The sequence below is a fragment of the Callorhinchus milii genome, unplaced genomic scaffold (genome assembly GCF_018977255.1).
Source record: "Callorhinchus milii isolate IMCB2004 unplaced genomic scaffold, IMCB_Cmil_1.0 Scaffold1, whole genome shotgun sequence".
Taxonomy (NCBI): Eukaryota; Metazoa; Chordata; class Chondrichthyes; order Chimaeriformes; family Callorhinchidae; genus Callorhinchus; species Callorhinchus milii.
Window position 1 is genome coordinate 54828734 of NW_024704742.1, and position 22761 is coordinate 54851494.

The following is a 22761-nucleotide window of genomic DNA, read 5'->3' on the forward strand; positions in this document are numbered from 1 at the left end:
AACTCGAATATGCTAGCCAAAAGAAGACCTAGGTCCATCAAATTCACCTTCCACCATCCTGGCAGTACTTGCACATGTCATGTCCCAAACTATATATTGTATCTCGAGATATTATTTCCTCACAGAAATCTATCTTAATTTGTTTTTTCAAGAATCAGAACTTTCTGCTTCCACCATCTCCTTAGAGAGCCTGTTCCATACGTTTACCACTCGCTCTCTGAAGCAATCTTTCTGCAGAATAAGAGCATAAGAATTTGCTAGGTGAAAGTAGACCAAGCTGCATCCATTTTGCTTTGGTCCATTCAGTTTGCCTCATGTCAACTGTGGGGATAATATGGCTGTTTTCAAGCACGGTACCATGTTTATCTTCGACTAGTGTGAAACCTTCCTAGTAGAAAGCCATTAGAAATCTACTCAAGAATTTCCTGCAGAAAAATGCTAATTTCCAAGATTCAGATTTTGAACTTGTTACTAAACAAAAGTGTGTAAATCAGTCATTTAGTGGTGTAGGTATCAAAGAAAATCCTAGCTGCAATATTTTCCTTTGATCTTGCAGTTTCACAGCATCTATAAATTTGTTTCAACTTCATCATTTGAGGTCACCTCAGGCGCTGACAGTGTCACCATCCATGATTGCACATTCCATCTCACTAAGCCAGTCCGGGAACTTGGCATCTTGTTTGACCCTCAACTATCCTTTCTACCCCACATCCGTGCTATGACCCACTCGGCATTATGGTTCCTGTGTTTTCGCATGTGCCTTTTTCTTATTACTTTCCCGATGCTGTTGAACCTCAGGCCTCCATTACAGGTATGTGTAGTTGTGTGGATTGTTTTTTTGTGTAAAGAGTTTTTCTTTAATTTCTGATGTAAAGTTCGATGAGCCTGTCTTGGCATTCCCGCTCCACACTATCCCTGGGGTCTTGATGGTACCTACCGACTCACCGGTCCTTCTCTTTTCGCCGGACCTACTTTCCCCTCACGCTTGAACTCACACCTTCTGACTTGAAGGTAAAAGTGCTACTACTGAGCCAAGCAGACCCCCAGAAGAGAGGTACATTAGGTGCTCGAAAAGTAAGGATATTAACCGATGAAGAGAAAATGTACATTATGAATTAAACAGTGTTGTAGACTTTGCAGTATGAAGGGCTGATAGTTCAGACCAACTATCAGCCCTTTATATTACTCCTGTTCCTATGTTCGTACCAAACAGGACAGAAATGGGAGTGGAAGGCATCACAACTTTCTTTAAGAGTCTATACCAGAAGGTTTTTAAAATCGACCCATCGTAAGATGCACAGACAGAGCAGCTTCTATCCTTAGAACTCTGGACAAAAGATCCTCCACCTCTACTACAATATCCACCTCCGACCGTACCTTACCCCAAATGCAATCGAAACCCTTGTACATGCGTTTGTCACCTCTTGCTTGGATTACTCCAACGCACTTCTCATCGGTCTCCCCAGCTCCATCATTCAAAAGATCCACTCATTCAGAACTCTGCTGCCTGCATACTGACCCGGACCAAACTCCGTACCCACATCTCACCAGTTCTAGCCAAGCTCCACTGGCTCCCCCATCACCGAACGGATCAACTTCAAGATCCTCACACTTGTGTTCAAATCCCTTCACTCCCTGGCACCTCCCTACCTCTCCGACCTCCTCACTCCCCAATCCTCCACCCAGCACCTCCACTCAACTGGCACTGGCCTCCTGCTTATCCCTCGCACCCTCCGTTCCACCATTGGAGGTCGCGCATTCAGCCACTATGCCCCCAAACTCTGGAACACTCTCTCTCAATCCCTCCGTCTTGCCTACTTTCCCCTTTTTCAAGTCTTGCTTTAAAACCTTCCCTTTTCGACCGTGCTTAAGGTCATCTCCTCCCCCCCCCCCCCAGCTCGGAGTCAGGCTCTGCGACTGTTAAGCACTCTGAGATGCTACCCTGCTAAAGGCGCTATATAAGTGCATGTTGTTGTTATTGCTTGGCTGTGTGACAACCACGGATATCAGGAAGCTATTTAACATCTTCTCAGACCTGTTTCATGACACGTGTACCATTAACCAAGGATAACGTAAAAGATGCTCCCAAAGCTGGAAGATTAACGAAGACCCCTAATAAAACAAGAATATTTCTCAGAAGTTGCAAATGATTTTGTTGAAAAACCTCTTAAAAATGCAATAAAAACTAATGTTTGCAATTAAACTATTTGTGGTTAAATTATTTGATTTGTGTTCAAATTTTAACCTTTGATATTCTTTTGCTTTGCATCTCCATCCCAGAATTTCTACAGCTCTTTGCAGACTTATTAAATGTTTAAGTATTTGCCTATAAAGTATTAATATTTCTAATCAATTCATTTTGTGAAGCGCTTCAAGATTGGTTTATGTACCCATGCTGTATAAGTTTGGTAAATTTCTCATTGATTTCTATAGATGTGGAAGAAAAAATCTTGAATCCTATTTCTTGTAATCCTCACTGTAAAATAATAGCACTTTGTCTGAAAATATATAATGCATGTTCTAGGAATAGGGATTCTTCCCACAAGGCTGCAAACTGTAAACCCTAGAAGTCAAAGCCTAAATGCAGTGGTGCAATCTTTCTGGTTGGCCAATAAAATACATTTTCTTGATTGAATCTTTCTTGATTTATGCCATAAATCACAAAATATTCAATCAAGAAAAAACTGAAAACACACTAGCGATCGAACATGGACTTGCCTAGCCTCATCCGAATGTTTGGGAAGCAGCTTTTTGATGGCTCTACGGTGACAGGTTGGCCACCACTACGCTAATGGATAGTGTGGTGCAAGCTAGACAAATAGCAGGAAGTTTGGTAGACAGTACTCTCAATGATAATCTATCTACACATGTCTAACTCTCAACAGTACTTCCAACACACCACTCTCAGGTCAACAAGCCTTGGCTCTCACCTACGTGCGCCTAATACTCTACGAAATTAGGTTAAGCCGGATGCGTCCGTCCAGGAAGAAAGTGTGAATACCATTCCGGACACTGAAATTTCTATGTGTAGATGGCATACGTATAATTATTGCATTTGATATAGTGCCTTTCACGTCAAGAGGACATTTCAAAGTTGTTCATAAGATTTATTGTTAAGTGTGGTGTCTGCATGTGTAGGTGAATGCAGCAACAATGTACTTCAAACAGCCACAGTGAATGACCAATTTTATCTGGGAGATTGTTACACTCGAGGATGGTGAGAATGTGGACCTCAATGCTGGAAGCAAAAAGCAACAATGTATTTTAGAGGAAATGTGATATATAGATAAGGGAGAAGGGAATAGAGGATTATAGGCAAAGTGGAAGCTGGTGTGGAATATAAATGCCTGCATGGGCTAGATGGGACAAATGGTGTGTTTTTATGCTGTAGTATTCCTTGTAACTCAAGAAGATCAGTGTTGCTTTCATAACTTTGATTAACAATTTTATTAATTTGTAAAAAGGGTGCTAGACTTTTCAAAAAAATGTGTTCATTGGATACAATTGTGTGGAAGTGTTATCATTAAACATATTGAAATTCTGAATAATTCATATATTTACTAGGTATTCACCTAATATTCACTAGGTGTTAGTTCTAGTAAAAACATCCAGTTCACCCCAAACAGATCATGTAGTTTAATTAGAAGCAAATATGTAATTCATATTTTAATTTACAGGGAAGTTTGCTGACTGGTGCCAATAGAAGCATAACTAGAGAATTGAAAACATTCTGTGCCAAAATAGTTAATTTCAATTAGGATGGTATTAGTTGCTCCTAGTGCCTCTGGGCTAGAAGAAAATCAAGCTGAGAGTTCATTTTATCCTTCATGATCGCTATTCAATGCCATCTGTTGCAATGCAGAATGTGTAGATGTAGGGTAAGGATAGCATCAACCTCCTTTGACAAATCTTTACTGCCTTAGTCAGACCATTTAGTCAGACCTTAGTCAGACCAGTCGGTTCCATTTTCAGCATTGTTTTTTGGTCAGTTCCATTTAATCCCTCTCTAATAAATAAACTATCCTACTGCCTACCTTTCCTTCACTCTCTTTCCAAAACGTTAGAGATTAATTTCTTAGATCATCATTTTTGAACCAAGTTTCAATTAGTCTTGTGATTGTCTAGTGCCTTACCTGCACTTCTACACCCATTCTGTTCTCATAGTTCTTGCATTAATATGGACACTTCTTCAATGTTCTTTGCCAACAAAGCTGATTGTTTCAGTTTACAATTACTCCTGAAGTACTTAGAGACATTTTGAGAAAATGCATTATAAAAATGCAAGTTCTTATCTATCACTTGTGAGCTGCTCACCTTGTCCCTGCCTTGTTATAGTTTAAATCCTCCACTGCCTCAATTACCCTCTCTTCAAAGACAATGGTACACACTCAGTTTTAAGTGATGCGCATACCTTCGGAGTCGTGCCATTATATGTGAATTATCTCAAGCGCTCTCAACTACATCATTTGCTAACTGGCCTAGTATGTGGCAATTAGAGTAATTTTAGAAATTACTATTCTTGAAGTCCTGCTCTTTAATCTGGTACCTGGCTCCTCATACTCTTTTTCCAAGATCTACACAGTTACTGTTTCTATTGCACTGTTTCATGAAAACCACAGTCTCTGGCTGTTCTTCCTCTATTGCCTGAACCTTTTATGCCTGCTATCTGACCCTTATCCTGGCTTCTAAGAGGCAGCACATTTAGGACTTATGGTTGTGGTGGGAGCAATGGTCCCTATCTCCACAATTATGGAATTTCCTACAATTAACTTGCCTTTATACAGCACCTTTGACAGCACTCTTGAGATGTTATCATTTGTGAAGGCACTATATAAATATAAATTGTCGTAAAAACAAACTTACTTTACAAAATGTTGTTTATTAGAAATTTAAGTGAATTTTCACATCAGATAATCTGCACTAGCAAAATCCCATAATCAATAGTGAAATTATTGGTTATGGGACTTATTAATTTCCAAGTACCATTTTTCTATTTTTTCTAAATTCATTTTTTACCCCAATCTTCACAGTACCATGGTGTTTCTTATGATTCTTTTTATCCATGTTATTGGTATGAAGTGCTGCATGTCTGTTTGACAAATCAAAAATCACAGAGGTAACCCACTCCTCTGAACAATTATCCGTTATGTGGTTGATGAACCATTTTTTCCTCTTTTCTGCTTTTTCCAGTCTTTAAGATGCCTCTCTCCTAAAAAGATTCCTTCCATGTGTGATATAGAATGTGACCAGCTAATGTGAGCACATTTCAATCATCCTACACTTCACACATGTATTTTCCTTGGTTACTTAACATCTACTTGTATTTATATAGTTCTCTTCACATAAGGTAATGTCTCAGAGCATTTGGTGTCTCTGTTGCTTGGTACTCTGTGGTATCAGCCATTGTGCACAGACAGCAGCTTTGCATCTGGTACCACCATCCCAATGCTCACTGCTTATTGCTTACAAAGACTAAATAAAGAACTGAATTATTTCATTTACAAACCTTTGTCCTGGAGCTTGTGGCCAACTATCTCAACACTGAATCCTTTTTTTAAACTAATTTCACCATGTTGACTCTATTGACCTCTCACTCCATTGACCTTGCACAGCTCGATAAATGGATAACTAAATAAATTCTGTAAAAGGATTAGGAAAAGGATGCTGATCTTTAAAGGGCTGTTTTAGCACACTTTACTAGATGATATGCACCTTTAACTTTAGAGTTCTATAATTGTCATACTGCCAATGTAGCAGCTTAAGTTGTTTTACAAATGATCATCAAAACTAACTTTTCAAATCTCTTTATTGCAAACTGATGTGGTTATTGGAACCGTTATGTTATTTACTGCAATGTAATTGTATTTCAATAATTTTAATAAGGGTTCTAAAGAAGATGTCAGTGTATTATATGAATGCAACTGTTAATCATTTTATGTATAACACAAATTTGAGTGTGATACAATTTTATATTTATTATATTGTAGCTTCAAGAAATTTTTAGGAACAAAAATGAGAAAAGAGGAAGGAGAGGTGATGATGAGGAAAAGTCTGCACAAGTGGTAAGTATAGATATTACTTTCTTGTTTTTAATTTGTGGAGAAGGTGACTTTAAAATAGACATCAACACAAGTTTAACTTAATATAAATGTTTTAATGTTAATTACTATATCTTCAAAAACCTAACTATTAGTGATCATTTGAGTTTCAGATATAAATCATATTTAACAGATCAAGGCACAAAAATAAAAGCAGAAAGGACTAATTTTAGACCTAGAGGTTCAATTCTTTTCTATCTGTCTAGAGTAATCTTGACAATTTCACTCCATGTTCTACTTTTAATTGCTGTTGTTTTTCCTTTCCTTACCTCTCCTCGTTTGCTGGCTACAATCTGTATTTTGATATCACATCGATCCTCATGTAAGAATCTGCAACTTTTCGGTTATCAGTATGCTCCTAGTCGCAGTGTATGTAATGTTTTTAATTCTATCTAGATCGTTAAACTACATAGGATGCATTTCAGTATCTAAACCACCCGAGTGCCAAAATGTATGCAACTCAATTGAAAAATATTTGAAACACAATAATGTGGTTCAATGAGACTTTTTTTTCAATTCTAGTTTCTAGAGTTACATTTTGGAATTTCCGCTTAAGCTATATGATGACTAGCAAGGAAATGTTCAATGACTTAAATCGCTACTCAAAAGGTTGATATGAACATGAATTACATTTTGACTTTCCTTTAACCAATAGTGGATTGATTACCATAATTGTTTTTTGTTTTATTTTCAGTTGTTTACTAATTTACTGAAAAATTTATTATAAAACATAGATTATTAATATAAAACATAAATGTGCATTATCTTGGATTGTGACAGGCTCTGATGATTAATCATCAACAGTAACATGGAATACTCTGGACCTATCTGGTTTATGATCACCAAGTTTACCCACAGGATTGACACAGCAATGCTTTCCCTTTGGCAAGAGTGCCATAGTTGTACCAGAGTGTCTCTCACTTACTTCTCTTCTCCCCCCCAGCCCCTCACCCAAGAAAATTAAGGAGATCTAACCGAGATCTTCAAAATTTTGAAAGCTGTTGGGAGGATAGATAGTAAAAGAGTATTCTGTTGCTTGGTAAATCAATAACAAGAAGGCATTATCACTTGGAGGATTCTTAGAACATAACATATTTTGCTATTAAGGCTGAGATCATAACAAGATAATTTGATAAACATTTAAAGAGTAGAACATAAAAGTTAGTGTATGTGGAAGAACAGAATTTGGATTAAAATATTTGTCTCTACTAAAGCCAGTGTGATAAAAGGCTTGATGGGTCAAGTGGCCTCTTGTGCTGTACATTCTATGGTTTCCCCTAGGAAGATAGTCAAAAGTTGGTCATCTGACAACTGACCAGCACAGGTTTGAGTTCTTGCTGGATGAATAACTGGTACAAAGAACTTCTCCCAAGCAATGTGGTGAGCATTGTAGTTGCATATACAATGTATGTTACCACCATCCTTCAGACACAGTCATTCGAACGTTGACATTACACCAGTTTTAGCAGTAGTCTTAAATTACCAATGAGTTAGAAAACAGGGACATTGCCCTTCTTGCTATTCTGTATAATGCTATATAGTTTACATTTTTTCCTCTTGTATAAAAAATCATCTCCTTTGGATTCGTTGTTCCATCTGCTATTTTTTGGGCTAAGAGGGTTCAGACCAATTGGAGACACAAGGTTAGAAGTAAGATCAGAAAACATTTCTTAAAGTTCATGAAAATGTGGAATAGATTGCCAAGAAGTTCATAAGGACAGAACCAATTGGGATTTTTGAAAGGGATATATATATATTTGTATAGAGAGAGAGAGAAAGAAAGAGATATAGATACTTGGTAAGTAAAGTAATAAGGGGTATGGGCAAATGTTAGGGAAATGGAACTAAAATTTCAGTAACGTTCTAATTTACTGATAGATCACTGGATTACATAGTCCCCTCCTCTTCTTGTGTCCTTAATAGTGTCACACTTTCTATCTCCTTTTTTTTCCATGATAGAAGTGTCTTAGTCTTTCCCTATTAGTTTAGAAGAGAGAACTTTCACATAAAGATTAGCTGTCATAAACTTGTGTGGTACCTCTGGGGAGTTATATTTGTACACCAATGTGATGCACAGATTATTGTTGGAATATTAAATACTGCCTTGTGAACTTTGGTGGAAAGAAGCATAGTTAAATTTGGGGCACATCTTGTAATTTGACCCAAGCTTGTATTTATTTATACATTAGTATACAAACTGGTGAAAGCTATTAGGTACAAATGTGGTGTTTTTTTAAAAAGGTTTTAAATACTTGTTTTAAGGAAATCTCTTGAAATGATGATTTCTTTCAACTGTGGTTTAGTTTATCATGTTTTTGGAATTTTCACTGTACCCATTTGATAATATTTAAATTTACAATAATTATACTGTATCAAACTCTGCAGGTACTAAAAAAAGATTCCCCAGATCAGAATGCAAACAGAAGCTACTGGGATATACTGAGGCGTAACACCAGCCAAGCACTTTTTTCAAACCTTGTAGAGGTACAGAAAGACGTTTGTCAAGTGACAAAGCTGGGAGTGTTTCATTTAATTTGATGTAGTTCCAAATGTGTTTTTACTCTCATTCCAGATATTGTGGTTTTAATTTCAATTTTTGTTTTTCACTCTTCCAATAACAAAAAAAAGTACTTTAGAATGCTTTAACATGAATCCATTTACACTAGTCAGTTATTACATTTATTTTAAGGATTGGTACTAATTTCTCAGCCTATATCAGTGATAACCATGAAGTGGACAATTCTTGTCTATCTAAAACCACCTACTTGCTTTCGCTTGCAGTGTTGAAGACATACCCAAACCTCCAAATTTCCTTTAATTATTGTGAACTCATTGGATGCACTGTGAGGTATCTCTCAGGAATCATGTCAGCCCAAGGGAAACCCTGTCAATCTTCACTTTCCTTACCACCACCAACCCCCACCCCCCCCACACACACACCACACACCTGAACATATTTTGAGATGGAGTATTCATTTTATCAACTTTAAAAGAGTGATAAACTCTCAGGGTCAGGATGAATGCTGAACCAACTAAGTTACGTAAAATAATTGCTGTTTGGGACGTGCAATGGCAGGTCTTCCGGTGCTCACATATAAGGTATGCTTTATGAAGACATTTGCAATTTACCAAAGATTGGTAAGTTCCCAATCTGATATACCACTGGAGAGAAATGTAGAACAAACAAGCAACTAAACATTCATGAACATTGGAGAGTTTTCTGAGGTATTGAAACAGTTTCGGAAAAGAGGCAGAAAGAACAACTTTAGTATTTAGCATTTCACGACAGATTATGAGTAACCAGAAAAGGGTGATTGCCTGGACCGTAATTATATAATGCTGCCCACCAGGATGTTTCTGGTATCCTCTACTAACCTAGTAAAGATTCAAAACTCTGCTTGTCAGATGTCAAATGACCAACCTGTTACTAACTTGCTTGTAGCTGAGTTAGCTCCAAGGTGATGTTCATGGCAATGAAATGTCGAAATCAAGTCAGTCCTCTGTGGCAGTCTCGGTAATGTGGATTCATGTTAAAGTATTCTAAAGTCCTCTAAGTCTTTGCTGATGATAGACTGACCCTGCTGGTCGGCAGGTTTTAGAAGGGCAGTCAGAAGGAATATCAAATGTAAGGATGATGATTATTATCTCCGGGAAGCTACCTCGTGTGAAGGGCGCTATAAAAATACAAGTTGTTATTATTATAAGCCTGATTTATAATTCCGGATCCTATTTGGAATGGATGAGATTCAGATATTGATAGAAGTATTATTATTCAAATAATAATAATTACAAGTCAGTGAAAGCCCCCAAAAACCCAGATTTTTTTTAACTCAAAGATTGCGAAAAATAAAACCCAACAAATTAATTTTTTAAACACACATTTTAAAACAGATGCCTTAGGTGTAGTGCATGTCTTGCATAGATGTCACAGCACACATTCAAACTTGAATTGTGTTTTTCAGTGATGTGAATGAGTTCGGATGACTAGAAATTGCTACAGATTTATTTCATTGGAAACAATGTATAATATTTTTCTTTGAATATCAAATATACAGACACAGTCAGCAGCTGCTGGTTTTATAATGTTAAAAATAATGAAGTACTGCACACATCTTATAATAAGTGAAATAGATACACCTGTAATTTCCTTTGACATCAAGAACTACATCTTCAATGAACATGAATGCTCTGCCAAAGACTGGTTGAAAAAGTGATGCGCATTGGGTATTTTCTAATAATTGTCAGTTCTTTATTCTGTTACATCATTGTCCTCTCCCCTTCCAAATCTAGCTTAAGTGGAGATGAATTCCTGCTTTTATGTTTTGTAGCTTAGCTTTGATTTTAGTGAAGTGTAACCATCCTTCATGTAAATATTTTGTACTACTTTTCTCATACATAAATATTAAAAGTGTAACCTTTTAAAAATAAATCATGCCTATCTCTTTTGTTCCAGCGTATAGAGGACAGTTTCATTGTTGACACTACACTTCTTGTACATTTTTTTGGAAGAAGAGGAAAGGCTGAGCTTAATTGTGATGACTTTTACAGGTAAGTCATAAATTGAAATAACTTCTTAACTTGATTGACTATTTTTCACCTGTTTAATTAATTACTTCGGACTTAAATACAACAAATTCAGCATTGTTTGTGTTTCACTGCAAACCATCATGTATTAGAATCTCATGACTATTAAATGTGGAACAATACCATGGAAAGTGTTTAAATACCTTAAATGTATTTAATATTGTGTTACTTTTAAACTGATGGTCTATCCTTGAATAATAGTAAACTGGGGAGGATAAGAAATGACTGTAGTAGCTGTAACTCAGTAAAAAAAAGTGCTGTCATCAATAAAAAAATACATTCCTTAAAAAAATTACACTTTCGAGGGAGTTTACGCTATTGTACCACATCAAAAAAAACGTTTTAGTTGCAAAACAGCATACATAATATACTGCTTATGTTGTTTATCTTTCAATATTTGTGTCAATTTTTTTAGGTTCATGGACAATTTACAAACAGAGGTTTTGGAGACTGAATTTCTTTCATATTCCAAAGGAATGATCACTATTAGTGAAGAAGATTTTGCTCGTACTCTACTGCGATATACAAATGTAGACAACATAAGCAGTTACCTGGAGAATGTTCGTCAAAGAATTCCTGAAGACAAGGTACAGTATTTGCCATTAGACTTGTGTTATTCAAACAAAGATTAAATCAACTTGACAAGTAACTCATTTTGGAGACAAATTGCACTTTTTAAACCTTAGGCTGCCTTAGTTGATATTCGGAAGCTCCTGTCTCGGTAAAAGTGCCAAGGGTCTATTAGTTCTGCAAATTTTCAGCTTATGTACAGAAATACTGGAGAAAAAAGAAATTGTAGAATTAAAGTTTTTCATACGTTAAGCTATCTGTATCACTGCAACATTGGCATAAACCCTTTGAAATAAATCCCCTCAAAAACTAAACATTTAAAAAATCCAAGAGCAAATTGCTTTGGGAAACATCTGCACACTTCTTCGGAGCCAGTTACCAAGTTTTATGGTGGAGGTCTGGGAGCGGGTTGTACACCTTCTAGTCCAGAATATCAGTTTGGGCTCCCAGAAAAAGAAAACATTGAATACAACTCTACAAATTTAAATTAATCTTTTAAAATTCATATATAGTTCCTCTAGAATATTTTCATTCAAATTAATGAAAATTATTTTTTGTTTTTCGAGCATCTCACACATAGTATCTCATCCTTATTATCCTTTGAAAGGAAAAAAACATGCATCTCTTCTTTTCAATTTATCTAATTCTTTAATTTCCCATTATAGAGTTATTGGTGGAAGGTTATTGCTGGGTGAGTGACTCTTATCAGTAGGTGAAATATTTTGAAGGAATTCAGCAGCTAAGAATGCTGAAGAATCGTATAGCTCATCCCTTCAATTGTGATAACAGATATCTGTTATCAGTGGAGTATCTGAGCAATAGAAGAATCTGGTGGTAGATAAATGCATCAGTGCAAATCAATAGAGCTGGTGTTACAACTAATCCCTAGACTTGGGATGTTTTGGATTTATTCCTGTCTGTTTTTGTTTATGTAAGGATCAGGCTAATCTATCTTGGAAAAATGTGCAAACAGTTTGATTTTCTTTAAATTGCTGCACTTTAACAACATTGACAGTTAAACTTGTGAAACCAGAAAATTCTCAGTTTACTTTACCCTTCAGACAACATTACCTACAACACTGTCGAACTTCAAGATTTCCCAAATACTTAGTCAGACATTTTGAAAGGTAATCCCATCTGCCTGTTCAGGTGAACGTTAAAAATCCCATTGAAAAGAGAAGGGAATTTCTTCCCAGTGTCCTGGTTAACAATCCCTCATTCACTCATAAAAATTTACAGCACAGAAAGCAACCATTTGGCCCCATTGTTTTTATGCTGGCTTTTTTAACTAGCAATCTTTTCAGTCCAATTTACCAGCCTTTTCCAAATACCCCTGTAGTTTAGTCCTTTCTGGATTAGTGTTCCTTTTGAAAGCTAATATGGGTCCTGCCTCAACCCCTGCTTCCGGAAGGACACTCTTTAACAATTTTGGGCATGAAAAAGAGTCTCCTAATCTCACCATGTTCTCCATTTCCAAATTTAAAAATTTGTTGTAATTTCTCATTTGCTAGCTGTCTTAAATTAATGCCTTTTAGTCACTGACTCACTGACCAGTGGAAATAATTTCTCCCTTTTGACACCATGAAACACCCTCATAATTTTAAAGACCTATCAGGTTACCCCTCAATCGCTTTTATTCCATTGGTCAACCTCTCATCCCTGGTATTATCCTAGTAAATCTCCTATGCACCCTCTTTATATGACCACACTCTGGAACTCCATCCCACAGTCCCTTCGCCTCGCTTCCTCCCTTGCCTCCTTCAAGGCCGGTCTCAAGACTCTCCTCTTCGATCGTGCCTTCAGTTGCCCTCCCACCTCTCTGCCTTCCCTCACCTCTACCCCACCCTTCCCCCATGCTCAGGTCCTGACCCCAGACTGCCAAGTGCTTTAGGACGTCCTCCCATCATGAAAGGCGCTCTATAAATGTAATTTTGTTGTTGTTGTTGACCTTAACTTCCTTTCTAAAGTGAAATGACTACAACTGGATATATCCTAACTAACAAATTATTAGTTTAACATGGCCTCTTTGGTTTTATATTCTATACCTCATTTTATACAACCTAGGATTTCATTTGCTTTCTTGACCACTTTGTCCACCTGTTTTCCCACCTTTGATTTATGTATGATAACCCCTAGGTCCCTCTGCTCTTCCACACTTCTTGATGGCTGCTTGTGGGACATTGTGCACAAATTGGCTTTGCTGTTTGCCAACAAAATACAGTCAATATAGTACACAATAAATCCTGTGAAGCCTTTGTGACGTCTTGAAAACATGATGAGGAGCTATATCAAATGTAAGGATTATAAAAACGTCTCTGTTTGGTTAAAAGACAAACAGCTCACACTATCAGTCTTCAAATTAATTTGCTCCAATGCAAATTTGGAGTAGGAAATTTAGTTGCGTTTATCATTTTTCTTATTATTGTTAATTGTGATGATGGCGGGGATGAGGAATCATTCTGCAGCATTGAACAGTAATATCAGATGTCCCACATTACCCCTTGTAACCCATTAACAAACTTAGCTGAGTTAATGCTAATGCAAATTAAGTAAATAAAGTAAATGAAAGATCTACACCAAAGCAATTTTGCAAGTCTTTTCACAGTCATTTTAGGAAGAAGATGGGATAAGATCTTACCAGCATGCAGTTGAAATGATGTTTGGAAGAAACCTAATGACTATTTTAAAAAAAGTGAAAAAATCGTCTTTTTAAAAAAAGTCCTTTTTGTTTAGGTTCTTCACAGGAGCACAAGAGAGGTTCAAATTCAAATGAAGAAAGCCCTTTGGCCTATTTGATCTCATCCTTCCAAAATACTTACGTTGAAACATTGATTATTATTGCCCACAGTGTTTTTTTTATACACTATGCAGTGAAAGAAATATTATATAATTTGTAAACATTTAATTTTTAATACAGTTGCCACTGTCATTGCAATGTTAATGGAATCATTACCACAAAAGGCTATTTCCTTAATAGAATCATTCAAAAGGGAATTGGATAAGCACATGAGAAGTTTAAAAATATTAAGGTATATGTGGAAAGCTGGTATATGGGGAAAGCTGGTAGATGGGGAAAGATGATATATGGGGAAAGCTGATAAGAAAGGACAATTTAGAAAAAACAGAGGTAGCAGTGGTATTGACAAGATGAGCCTAATGCTCACCTCTTGTGCTGAAGATTTCTGTTCCTATGCCAACACTCATATTTTTAGATCCTTTCCTACAAGTATAGTTTGCTCATCGTGTTCCTTAATGACACCAAAAACCTAGAAATTGGCTGCTTTGCCTTCAATTTGCAGTGTATTTTATGTTGTCTCATTTTATTATGAAAATATTTTTAAAGTTATTTTTACTTTTGTTTATAACAGGCAACAAACTTAGAATTTAATTACCTTTCTCGGCTTCAGAAGTAGCAGGTGTAGTTGTGCAATGTTCTAAAGGTTACGATTTGTAGACTTTCATCGATAAATCTTTTATTTGGTGTCAAAAGTCAAGAGATCTGTTTCAAATGGTTATATTTATAGACACTAAAAGTTGCCTGAGTGCTGTAAGTAAACGATTGGTACTTGGCACTCATTAAAGTGTTTTTTTCCCCTAAATTTTGTTTTAGTTGATTTGTGTGAAAAGAAGCCATAAAGAATCCTTGACCTGATCTGCTGACCTTCAGAGATGTTTCACTCTTTGTGAGTGATCATCAGGTCAAGTATTAACCTACTATTGCTTGGTCATATCACACATGAAGTGTTAGATATTGAAGCAGAGAGTAATAAATCAAATATAATACCCTATCAGTTGTAATTAACTACCTCTTAATTGGCACCTATGTATTACTTGAACCATATAATGTTTCACATGACATCTTAAATGTAAGCACTAGATTACGTATGACATGCCATTATTATTTGCATTATAGGGTATCACTTTTGATGAATTCAGGTCTTTTTTTCAATTTCTGAATAACTTGGAGGACTTTGCCATTGCAATGCAAATGTATAATTTTGCAAATCGCTCAATTGGGCAAGGTAAGTTAAGAGACTGCTGCTGTATTTCAGATTGTTTTTTTAAAAGTATGAATGAAAGTAGAAATTTGCTTTGCTCACAAAGCATATTCAGCTTATATATGAAGTTTTGTTCACTAAATGAGTCATGTAGTGTATGAACATTTAGGCTAATAGCATGATTTTAACAAATATAATGCAAATCGTTTTGTTGCAATTTAGCAACATCTTCAAAACGGAGTGAATTGCTTATTTAAAAACCCTGATAGAAAATATTAACCTTTCAATAGATAGTGATTTTTTTTTAAAAAGTGAATATGTTACATAGAATAATGGTAGCTGGCAGAAGTTTTCAATAACATTCAAAACAACAACAACTTAACTTATATAACACTCCTCACGCAAGGTAGAATCCCAGAACGCTTGACCTCAAGCAGTAGATTATGAGGTCAACTGAATTGCAAGATTGAATTACTTAAACTCACCTGGAGGCATTTTTGTTATTATTTTCAAATTATTTAGGTATCTTAATGTTAAATGGTTGTGCTAAATGAGATAAATAGAGGAATTTAATGGTAATCAAAATGCTGATCATAATGATCTCGGATATGATAATATGTGCCATCATCACTTTAATAATATGAGTTTGGGCTAGAAAATCATAAAGGAATATACTGCAGATAATCAAATAATTGATATTTATTGCAGACAAATATCAAACAGTTCATTTATATAATTAGTAAACATTGGAACTGAAGTCATTAATAATGCTAGAGAGATTATTCAGATCTTCTTTGATAAGATCCAGCACCTTGGGATGTCCTCCCGGTATATGTAATTTTATATTGTATCATTACTTCTTACGATCATCTTTTCTTAGACAGTGTGAGTGTGTGTTATAATTTGATTTTAATGTATAATAAACTACTTCCTCGTTGAAACCAGCAGTAACTTTACGATGCTCATTAATTTAACTCAAATTTCATTGAGTTGCACAAGATTTTAATATTTATTTTATAAGTATTGATTAATAATCTGCAAATAACTTGATTTCTTTTCTAGAGGTGTTTTAATGTTGTTTCTAATTTGAATTTGTAAATAACAGTTAAGCCTTTTTGATTGTGTTAATTTATACTGATCAGTTACTTATTAGAAAAGTATTTTATCACTTTTCACTCCCTTTTGACATGTTTCCACAGATGAGTTCAAGCGTGCTGTATATGTAGCCACAGATCTCAAACTTTCTCCACATTTGGTCAATACAGTCTTCAAGATCTTTGATGTAGACAGAGATGATCAGCTAAGTTATAAGGAATTCATTGGTATTATGAAAGATAGGCTTCATAGAGGATTCAGGGTAAGGGTATCATTGTATAAAAGATTAATGCTGAAATGCTTTGGAAGTGTGTATGTCCTTATCTTTATAGCTTAATAGGTGATAATTACCTCAGTGTCTTGCAATCAGCAGAAGATCATTACATCTTTAATGCATTTGAAAAGAACTGGAATGTCAAGCACGTGTAATTGAAGTAAACAGTAGCACCAGTGCAGGTCTTGGATTAGTCCAGTGTTATCTCAAACCTCTATTTAATGTTTAAACTTTCAAGGATACCTTTATATGGTCTTGTCGCTAGTTAGTGACCAGTTTCTTCAAAACGATCTTCCGTCTGTTGAAAACATGACTTATTTAAAATCAATTGGTGATATAGTACCTAAGTAAGAGTTCAGAACTGTGTTCAGTGGTTTTCCAACCAGGAAATCTGACTTGTTAATTTCTTTAATTTCTTTAACAAGTCAGTAATATGTCTAATATCAGTTATCTCTCTAGTTATTCGTGTTCTACAGCTGCCAGTACCAACAATTTCGACTTTCCACAAACCTTGTTCTGTTCCTGCAGCATCAGTGTCTGATTTCCTACTTTATAAAAATGGTGTGGGAAAATCAAATCCACTTCACCCTCCTATAGAATTCAAATCTTATTCTTCATCTCCTTTTGAATTTTTGAAGTAAAAATATATAGGAGCACTTTTTGTTTGATGTGTGCTAACAAGAAATAGAGAAAAATATTTATAAACAAACTCTTTTTGTATAGCTAGGAATTCTTGTTTTAATATCATACCTAAAATCTGCCTTATTCTGCGTTAGGCCATCAATCTAAAGAAACGCATAGCACCGCTTAGTAACCTCTTGTACTACCAATGAGGTTTCTACTGACTGAAGAGAACAAATATAGTGTAATGCCCACCTCACCTGTGCAGGCAAAGAAATACTGTTTTAATATGCCAAAGGTATATTAATGTATATTAATGTTTGTTCTGACACTTCATATGCCACTTTGTTTGCATATTTAGTTTGATATGGTCACATAGCCCACATCACCAAGTATCCACTCATCCATTCTCTTGGCTCCATGGTAATGAAAACATGCAAAGCATCACGTGTCTCACCAGGATATTTTGCTTTAATGAAAATTATCCTGCACTGGCGATCACCTACGTTTTGCATATTGATGAAGTCGAACTCTTTGAGGTTAATAAAAGGCAGGACAGCATTGACTGGAACAACTTGTATAATCAATGATTGCTTGGACCTCAGGATTCCTCCAATCTCAAAAACGACCTTTACCCATTTTACTTGCATTTGGTGAAATGAATGTCTGTTAACCCTCCTTTTCACAACTTCTGCAACTTGCAATTGACTGAGGATTGGCGGATGCCAGCAATGTCTCTAATTGTGTCGAGAAACTATAAGTAGCAACAAAAAAAAAGATTCAGTGAGGCAGTTACCTTAAAGTTACGCAGATCTCACTTAAAAGACGACACAATTCAGTCATTGCCTCAGAAGTCAGGTGAAGCCTCCTAATGCATTGATCATCAGTCATTTTCAGGTAACTGGATCTTACCTTAAAACATGGTCTTTGTTTCTGTGTGTCAGCATGTCCTGACCTCTCTATGCTGCTTGCATACTGTGGCCTTCTTATGTTTTTTTTTTGCTTCTCACCAACAAATAACCTCAAGGAGGATGGAGTATGTGAGTAATTGGAGTCTCCCCGAGCTGAACTGGCATTCGGGAGATACGTCTGCAAAACCAGGCTGGCTCACAGTAATTCAAGGCATACCTGGGACATAAACATATCCTCAACTCTGCAAGACCAAAGCTCTTAACGTGGAATGATTCTAGCTGTATAAATTGCAAGATAAAAAAATTATACACCAACAGCTGCTATTAGCATTGATTTTGAATAGTAATAGAAAGGTGCTTTTTCAGAGCTACACAGCTTCTCTGCTTTGCCATGATTTATCCTCACCAGCAGCACAATTGCAGTCCATATGAGGAGAGGGAAATTTGAATATGGAATGGCAGCATTCATAATGACTGGTTAATTGGCTTGAGAGTGTTCTGTGATGCCAACAGCTTCACCAGGTAAAATATGGGTAATGCTGAATAGTATGCTATTTACTACATGTTAAGAGTACACAGATACAAACCCTAAATGCCCTTACAGTTCTGTAATGCGTAGTCTCACCAACAAACAGCAACTGTTGTAGAATTTGTTTAAATTTTTACTAATTAGATTTGTATAAGATGTTGGTGGTGGTCTTGAGGAGCGCAGCTGTAGTGGTGAACTGAAAGAGAAATGTAGTAATGTGGGGCATTGAGGGAAATGTAGTAAAGTGGGGGCATTGAGGGAGATGTAGTAATGTGGGGACAATGGTCTTGAGACATTGAAGTCTAGCCTGATTTGGATCAGTCCTTTTCAAGCTTTCTTGAGAAAGTCTAGTAAAATTGGCATTTTATGACTGTGTATAAACTTTGATTTAATTCCTTGCTATTAAATAAATTAGGCCATAACCTAGAAACTGAAGATATTAGAAAAGCTAATTAATAAATGCTAACTAAAACGAGTCCTTCAAAATAATTTGAATTCATAAATTTTTCATTCCCTTAAGACTTGGACGATGTGTCCTGAGGAATTATTCACCCCTAACGCTTTCTTTTTGTAGCGATGTAGCAATCAACCTACTAATAGCCTGGAGATAACCGCTAATCCTTTGAACAGTAGATAGATAGTATTTCTTTAGAAAAATGTGAAACCTATTAATTGCACAATTTTTGCCAATATTTTAATTAAAAATTATTTGGTTCTATGCAGTTCTTTAATTTCAGTTCTGGCGCATCTTCAGAAATATAAGAATCTTCAATTTTAACTTTGTTCCATGAATTTTTCTACATTTAGTTTGGTCAGCTGGGTGTCTGACATGCGAAAACCCATCACCATTATTAAGAGTATCCAAACTGGACAGTTTTACAAATTCATAACTACATAAGGATGTTTTGCCCACAAAATGCAGTCAATCCACTTTACAGTATATCCTGTGAAGCTCTTTGAGATGCTTTGACGACGTGAAAAGGCTCTGTATTGATGCAAGAATTATTATTGTATGTTTCCCTTTGGAATGGAGTGCTCACAATTTCTACTGGAAAGATGCACCCTGCTTATTTAATTCTGCAAATAAATTAGGGATAAATTGGCAAGAATCAAGGTTTGGGGACTTAGAATGTTCATTGACTTACTAAACTTTAACCATGTTTGCTATTGTGAATACGGTCTGGCAAACTTCAAGGTGAGGACTACTCTACCCATTAGGGCTTTGGCCTGCAGGTTGAATAGAAGCTGAGTGGTAGGAATCTCTGCCCCCAACAATTGGCTGCATCTCCAAGTTCTGCTGACACCAATATAAGTACTTCAGACCTACCTGGGTCAGGAAGCAAATTACTGAGACCACCACAGAAGATCGACTCAATTCCAATATTCTATTGTCCAGCAGCTCACCTTAGTGCCAGCTCAGCCTCCGAGGACACATCTCATAAATGCTCCTTTCCTCCCCCCTGATGGTCGGTAGTTAATATTTTACTAACATTTACTAAAGACAGAGAATTTCTCTGAAAATGTTGCTGTAGTTTTGGTATACTTTGCTGCCACCTACTGGGATATTAGTAGTAGTCAAATTAGTAATCTTGAATTTCAATTTAAATTCACTTTGGTTGAATAAGCCTCTTGAGTATACACTATATGGGAAGGTAATGTTTTTGCCTTCCACAAGTGAGTTATTTTCTGTTCATCTCCTGTCTCTGCTGTTAATGATTTCTACTAATGCTGATGTTCCTGGTCTAATTTGTTATTAAAGCAATACGTTTTGTATAATAATAAACTTAAAGATTAAACTGACTGCTTTGATGCAATTATTTTTTTTAATTCATGCACTATTGCCTGCTCCTATCATGCTACTAAAGTAGTTAGATTGTCATTATTGTCAGTAATTTTCTGCTTTCTATCTATTCAGGGCTACAAATCTTCACAGCAACACCCCAATTTCAAAATTTGCCTGAAAAAGGAGTTCTTCAATAGATAAGTATGTTGGATTGACAATTTGCTTTTAACTAGACATTTATTTGACACCTGCATGAGTGATGCGAGTATTGTTTTATTGTGTTATGACCATAGTCACGCATTGGACTGAACACGAGGTTGGATTGTGCCAGTGAGGTCTAAAAGTCCTCTACCCTCATCACCTCTTATTTGTTGGCTTCAAAAACTGTTCCATAGGAGCATAGGAACACAAGAACAGGAATAGGCCATTCAGCCTGTCGAGCCTGTTCAGCCATTTAATTAGATCATGGCTGATCTATATCTTTACTAGAATTTCAAATTCTATCTCCCGCTTACCTTATCCCTTAATACCCCGACCTACCAAAAATCTATCAACCTCACTCTTGAAGGTGTGGATGGATCCAGCATCCACGACCTTTTGGGAGAGAGAGTTTCAGATTTCTACCACCCTTTGAGTGAAAAAATGCTTCCTGATTTCACTTTTAAATGGCCTGGTTCTAATCTTAAGACTATGTCCCCTTGTTTTGGATTCCCCAACCAGAAGAAACAGCTTCACTGTATCTACCGTATCAAATCCCTTTATCATCTTAAATACCTCAATCAAATCGCCCCTCAACCTTCTAAATTTAAGGGAATGCAATCCAAGATTATGCAGTCTTTCCTCGTAACTTAACCCTTTTAGATCTGGTAGTATTCTGGTGAACCTGCGCTGCACCCCCTCCAGGGCTAATGTATCTTTCCTGAGTTGTGGTGCCCAAAACTGAACGCAGTACTCCAGATAGGGTCTGACTAACGCTCTATACAGCTGTTTGTTTGTTTTTGTAAAAAAAAATACAAACAGATTTTTCTCCACGGAAACCCCTGAATGTGAACATCACCAAATAGCTCCAAATCAGTACCTTACTGGAGCCAAGATCTTGTGAGTAATTTCCTTGCAAGCAAGGATTTCCAAAGAGTAGTTGTGTGTCATCCACATACATGTGGAAGTTAAACCCATGCCTACAGATGATCTTACCAAGCGGGAGCACATAAATATTAAAGAGCTGAGGGCAAAGGACAGAGCTGTTCGCGATGGTTGAGAGTGTTGGGGGAGAAAGCATAAGCGGACACAAAGTAGAGACGATGGGCAAGGTAAGAGTGAAACTGAGAGGAGAGGCGGTGGAGAAGATTAAAATTAGTCAACCGTGTTGAAAGTGGTGGAGAGAACGAGAAGGGTGAGGAATTAGAGTCACAAATGGACAGAATATTATTTGTAACTTTGACTAAGTCTGTCTCTGTCCTGTGGGCTGCACAGAAAGCAGCTTGGAGGGGTTCACATACAGGGGGTGTCAGGAGAGGAAACAGCAAAGCTGGGAAGCAATGACTCTTTCCAGAATCTTGCTAAGAAAAGGAGGTTTGGAGATTGGATGGTAAACAGATGGGTAAAGGGAAGGTTTTTTTAGGGCAAAGGAGATGATTTGCTTTGGAGAAGAGCCTGGGGTTGTCTTTGGCCTCCAGGATGATTCTGGAGAAGGACGATGATTTAGCTGAGGTAAGGGTGGAGCAGTATTGATGAGATCAGCCAAATCTGGCGGTGCTCCGTTTGGTCGGATTTGAGCCAAATTAGTTCAGTAGCCCGCACCTGCAACTTGAGGGAGTGGAGGTGGCTTATTTGGGAGTAGGAGGTGGTGCAAGAGGTGTTGGGGGCAATGGTGTCGAGGATATTAAATAGAGAGTTGTGAAGGAGGGTGACAAAGGAGGTAAGGTTGTTTTGGGAAGAGGACCAAAGGGGCAGGAGATCAGATGACAAGAGCAGCGGAGAGGGAGTGGGCAGTGAATTTTTTTCCAGGGACAGAAGGAGATGGAAATGGGTTGGGTGCAGGGAGTGGGATGGAGGAGCTAAGGGAGATTAAGTAATGGTCCAAGATGGCTTCATAGTGATGTCTGAGATGTTGAGGCCCTGAATAATCACCAGGTCAAGGGGGTGTCTATGGATGTGGTGGTGTTCATGAGGGAGGAAGAGATTGAGAGAGGAGGGAGAAGTCAGCAGAGGTGGAGCAAGGAGGGGTGAAGTGGAGGTTGAAGTCATCCCAACAGGAGGCATTTGGAGCAGAGGCTGAGGGAAGGTAGAAGTGCTGGA

General features: G+C 36.9%; 1 protein-coding gene across 3 annotated transcripts in view; it reads left to right on the forward strand.

The window, feature by feature from the left end:
* Positions 1-22761, forward strand: part of micu3a (mitochondrial calcium uptake family, member 3a) — an 85945-nt gene that overhangs the window by 59131 nt on the left and 4053 nt on the right. Inside the window, exons 7-14 of one of the 3 annotated variants that reach the window (XM_007892791.2) lie at positions 5988-6062; positions 6426-6467; positions 8484-8582; positions 10552-10646; positions 11098-11269; positions 15166-15274; positions 16450-16607; positions 20596-20664. In XM_007892791.2, the coding sequence (XP_007890982.2) occupies positions 5988-6062; positions 6426-6467; positions 8484-8582; positions 10552-10646; positions 11098-11269; positions 15166-15274; positions 16450-16607; positions 20596-20664 (819 nt within the window). The remainder of the gene's footprint in view (positions 1-5987; positions 6063-6425; positions 6468-8483; positions 8583-10551; positions 10647-11097; positions 11270-15165; positions 15275-16449; positions 16608-20595; positions 20665-22761) is intronic. The other 2 variants (XM_007892792.2, XM_007892794.2) reach the window with 2 other exon arrangements.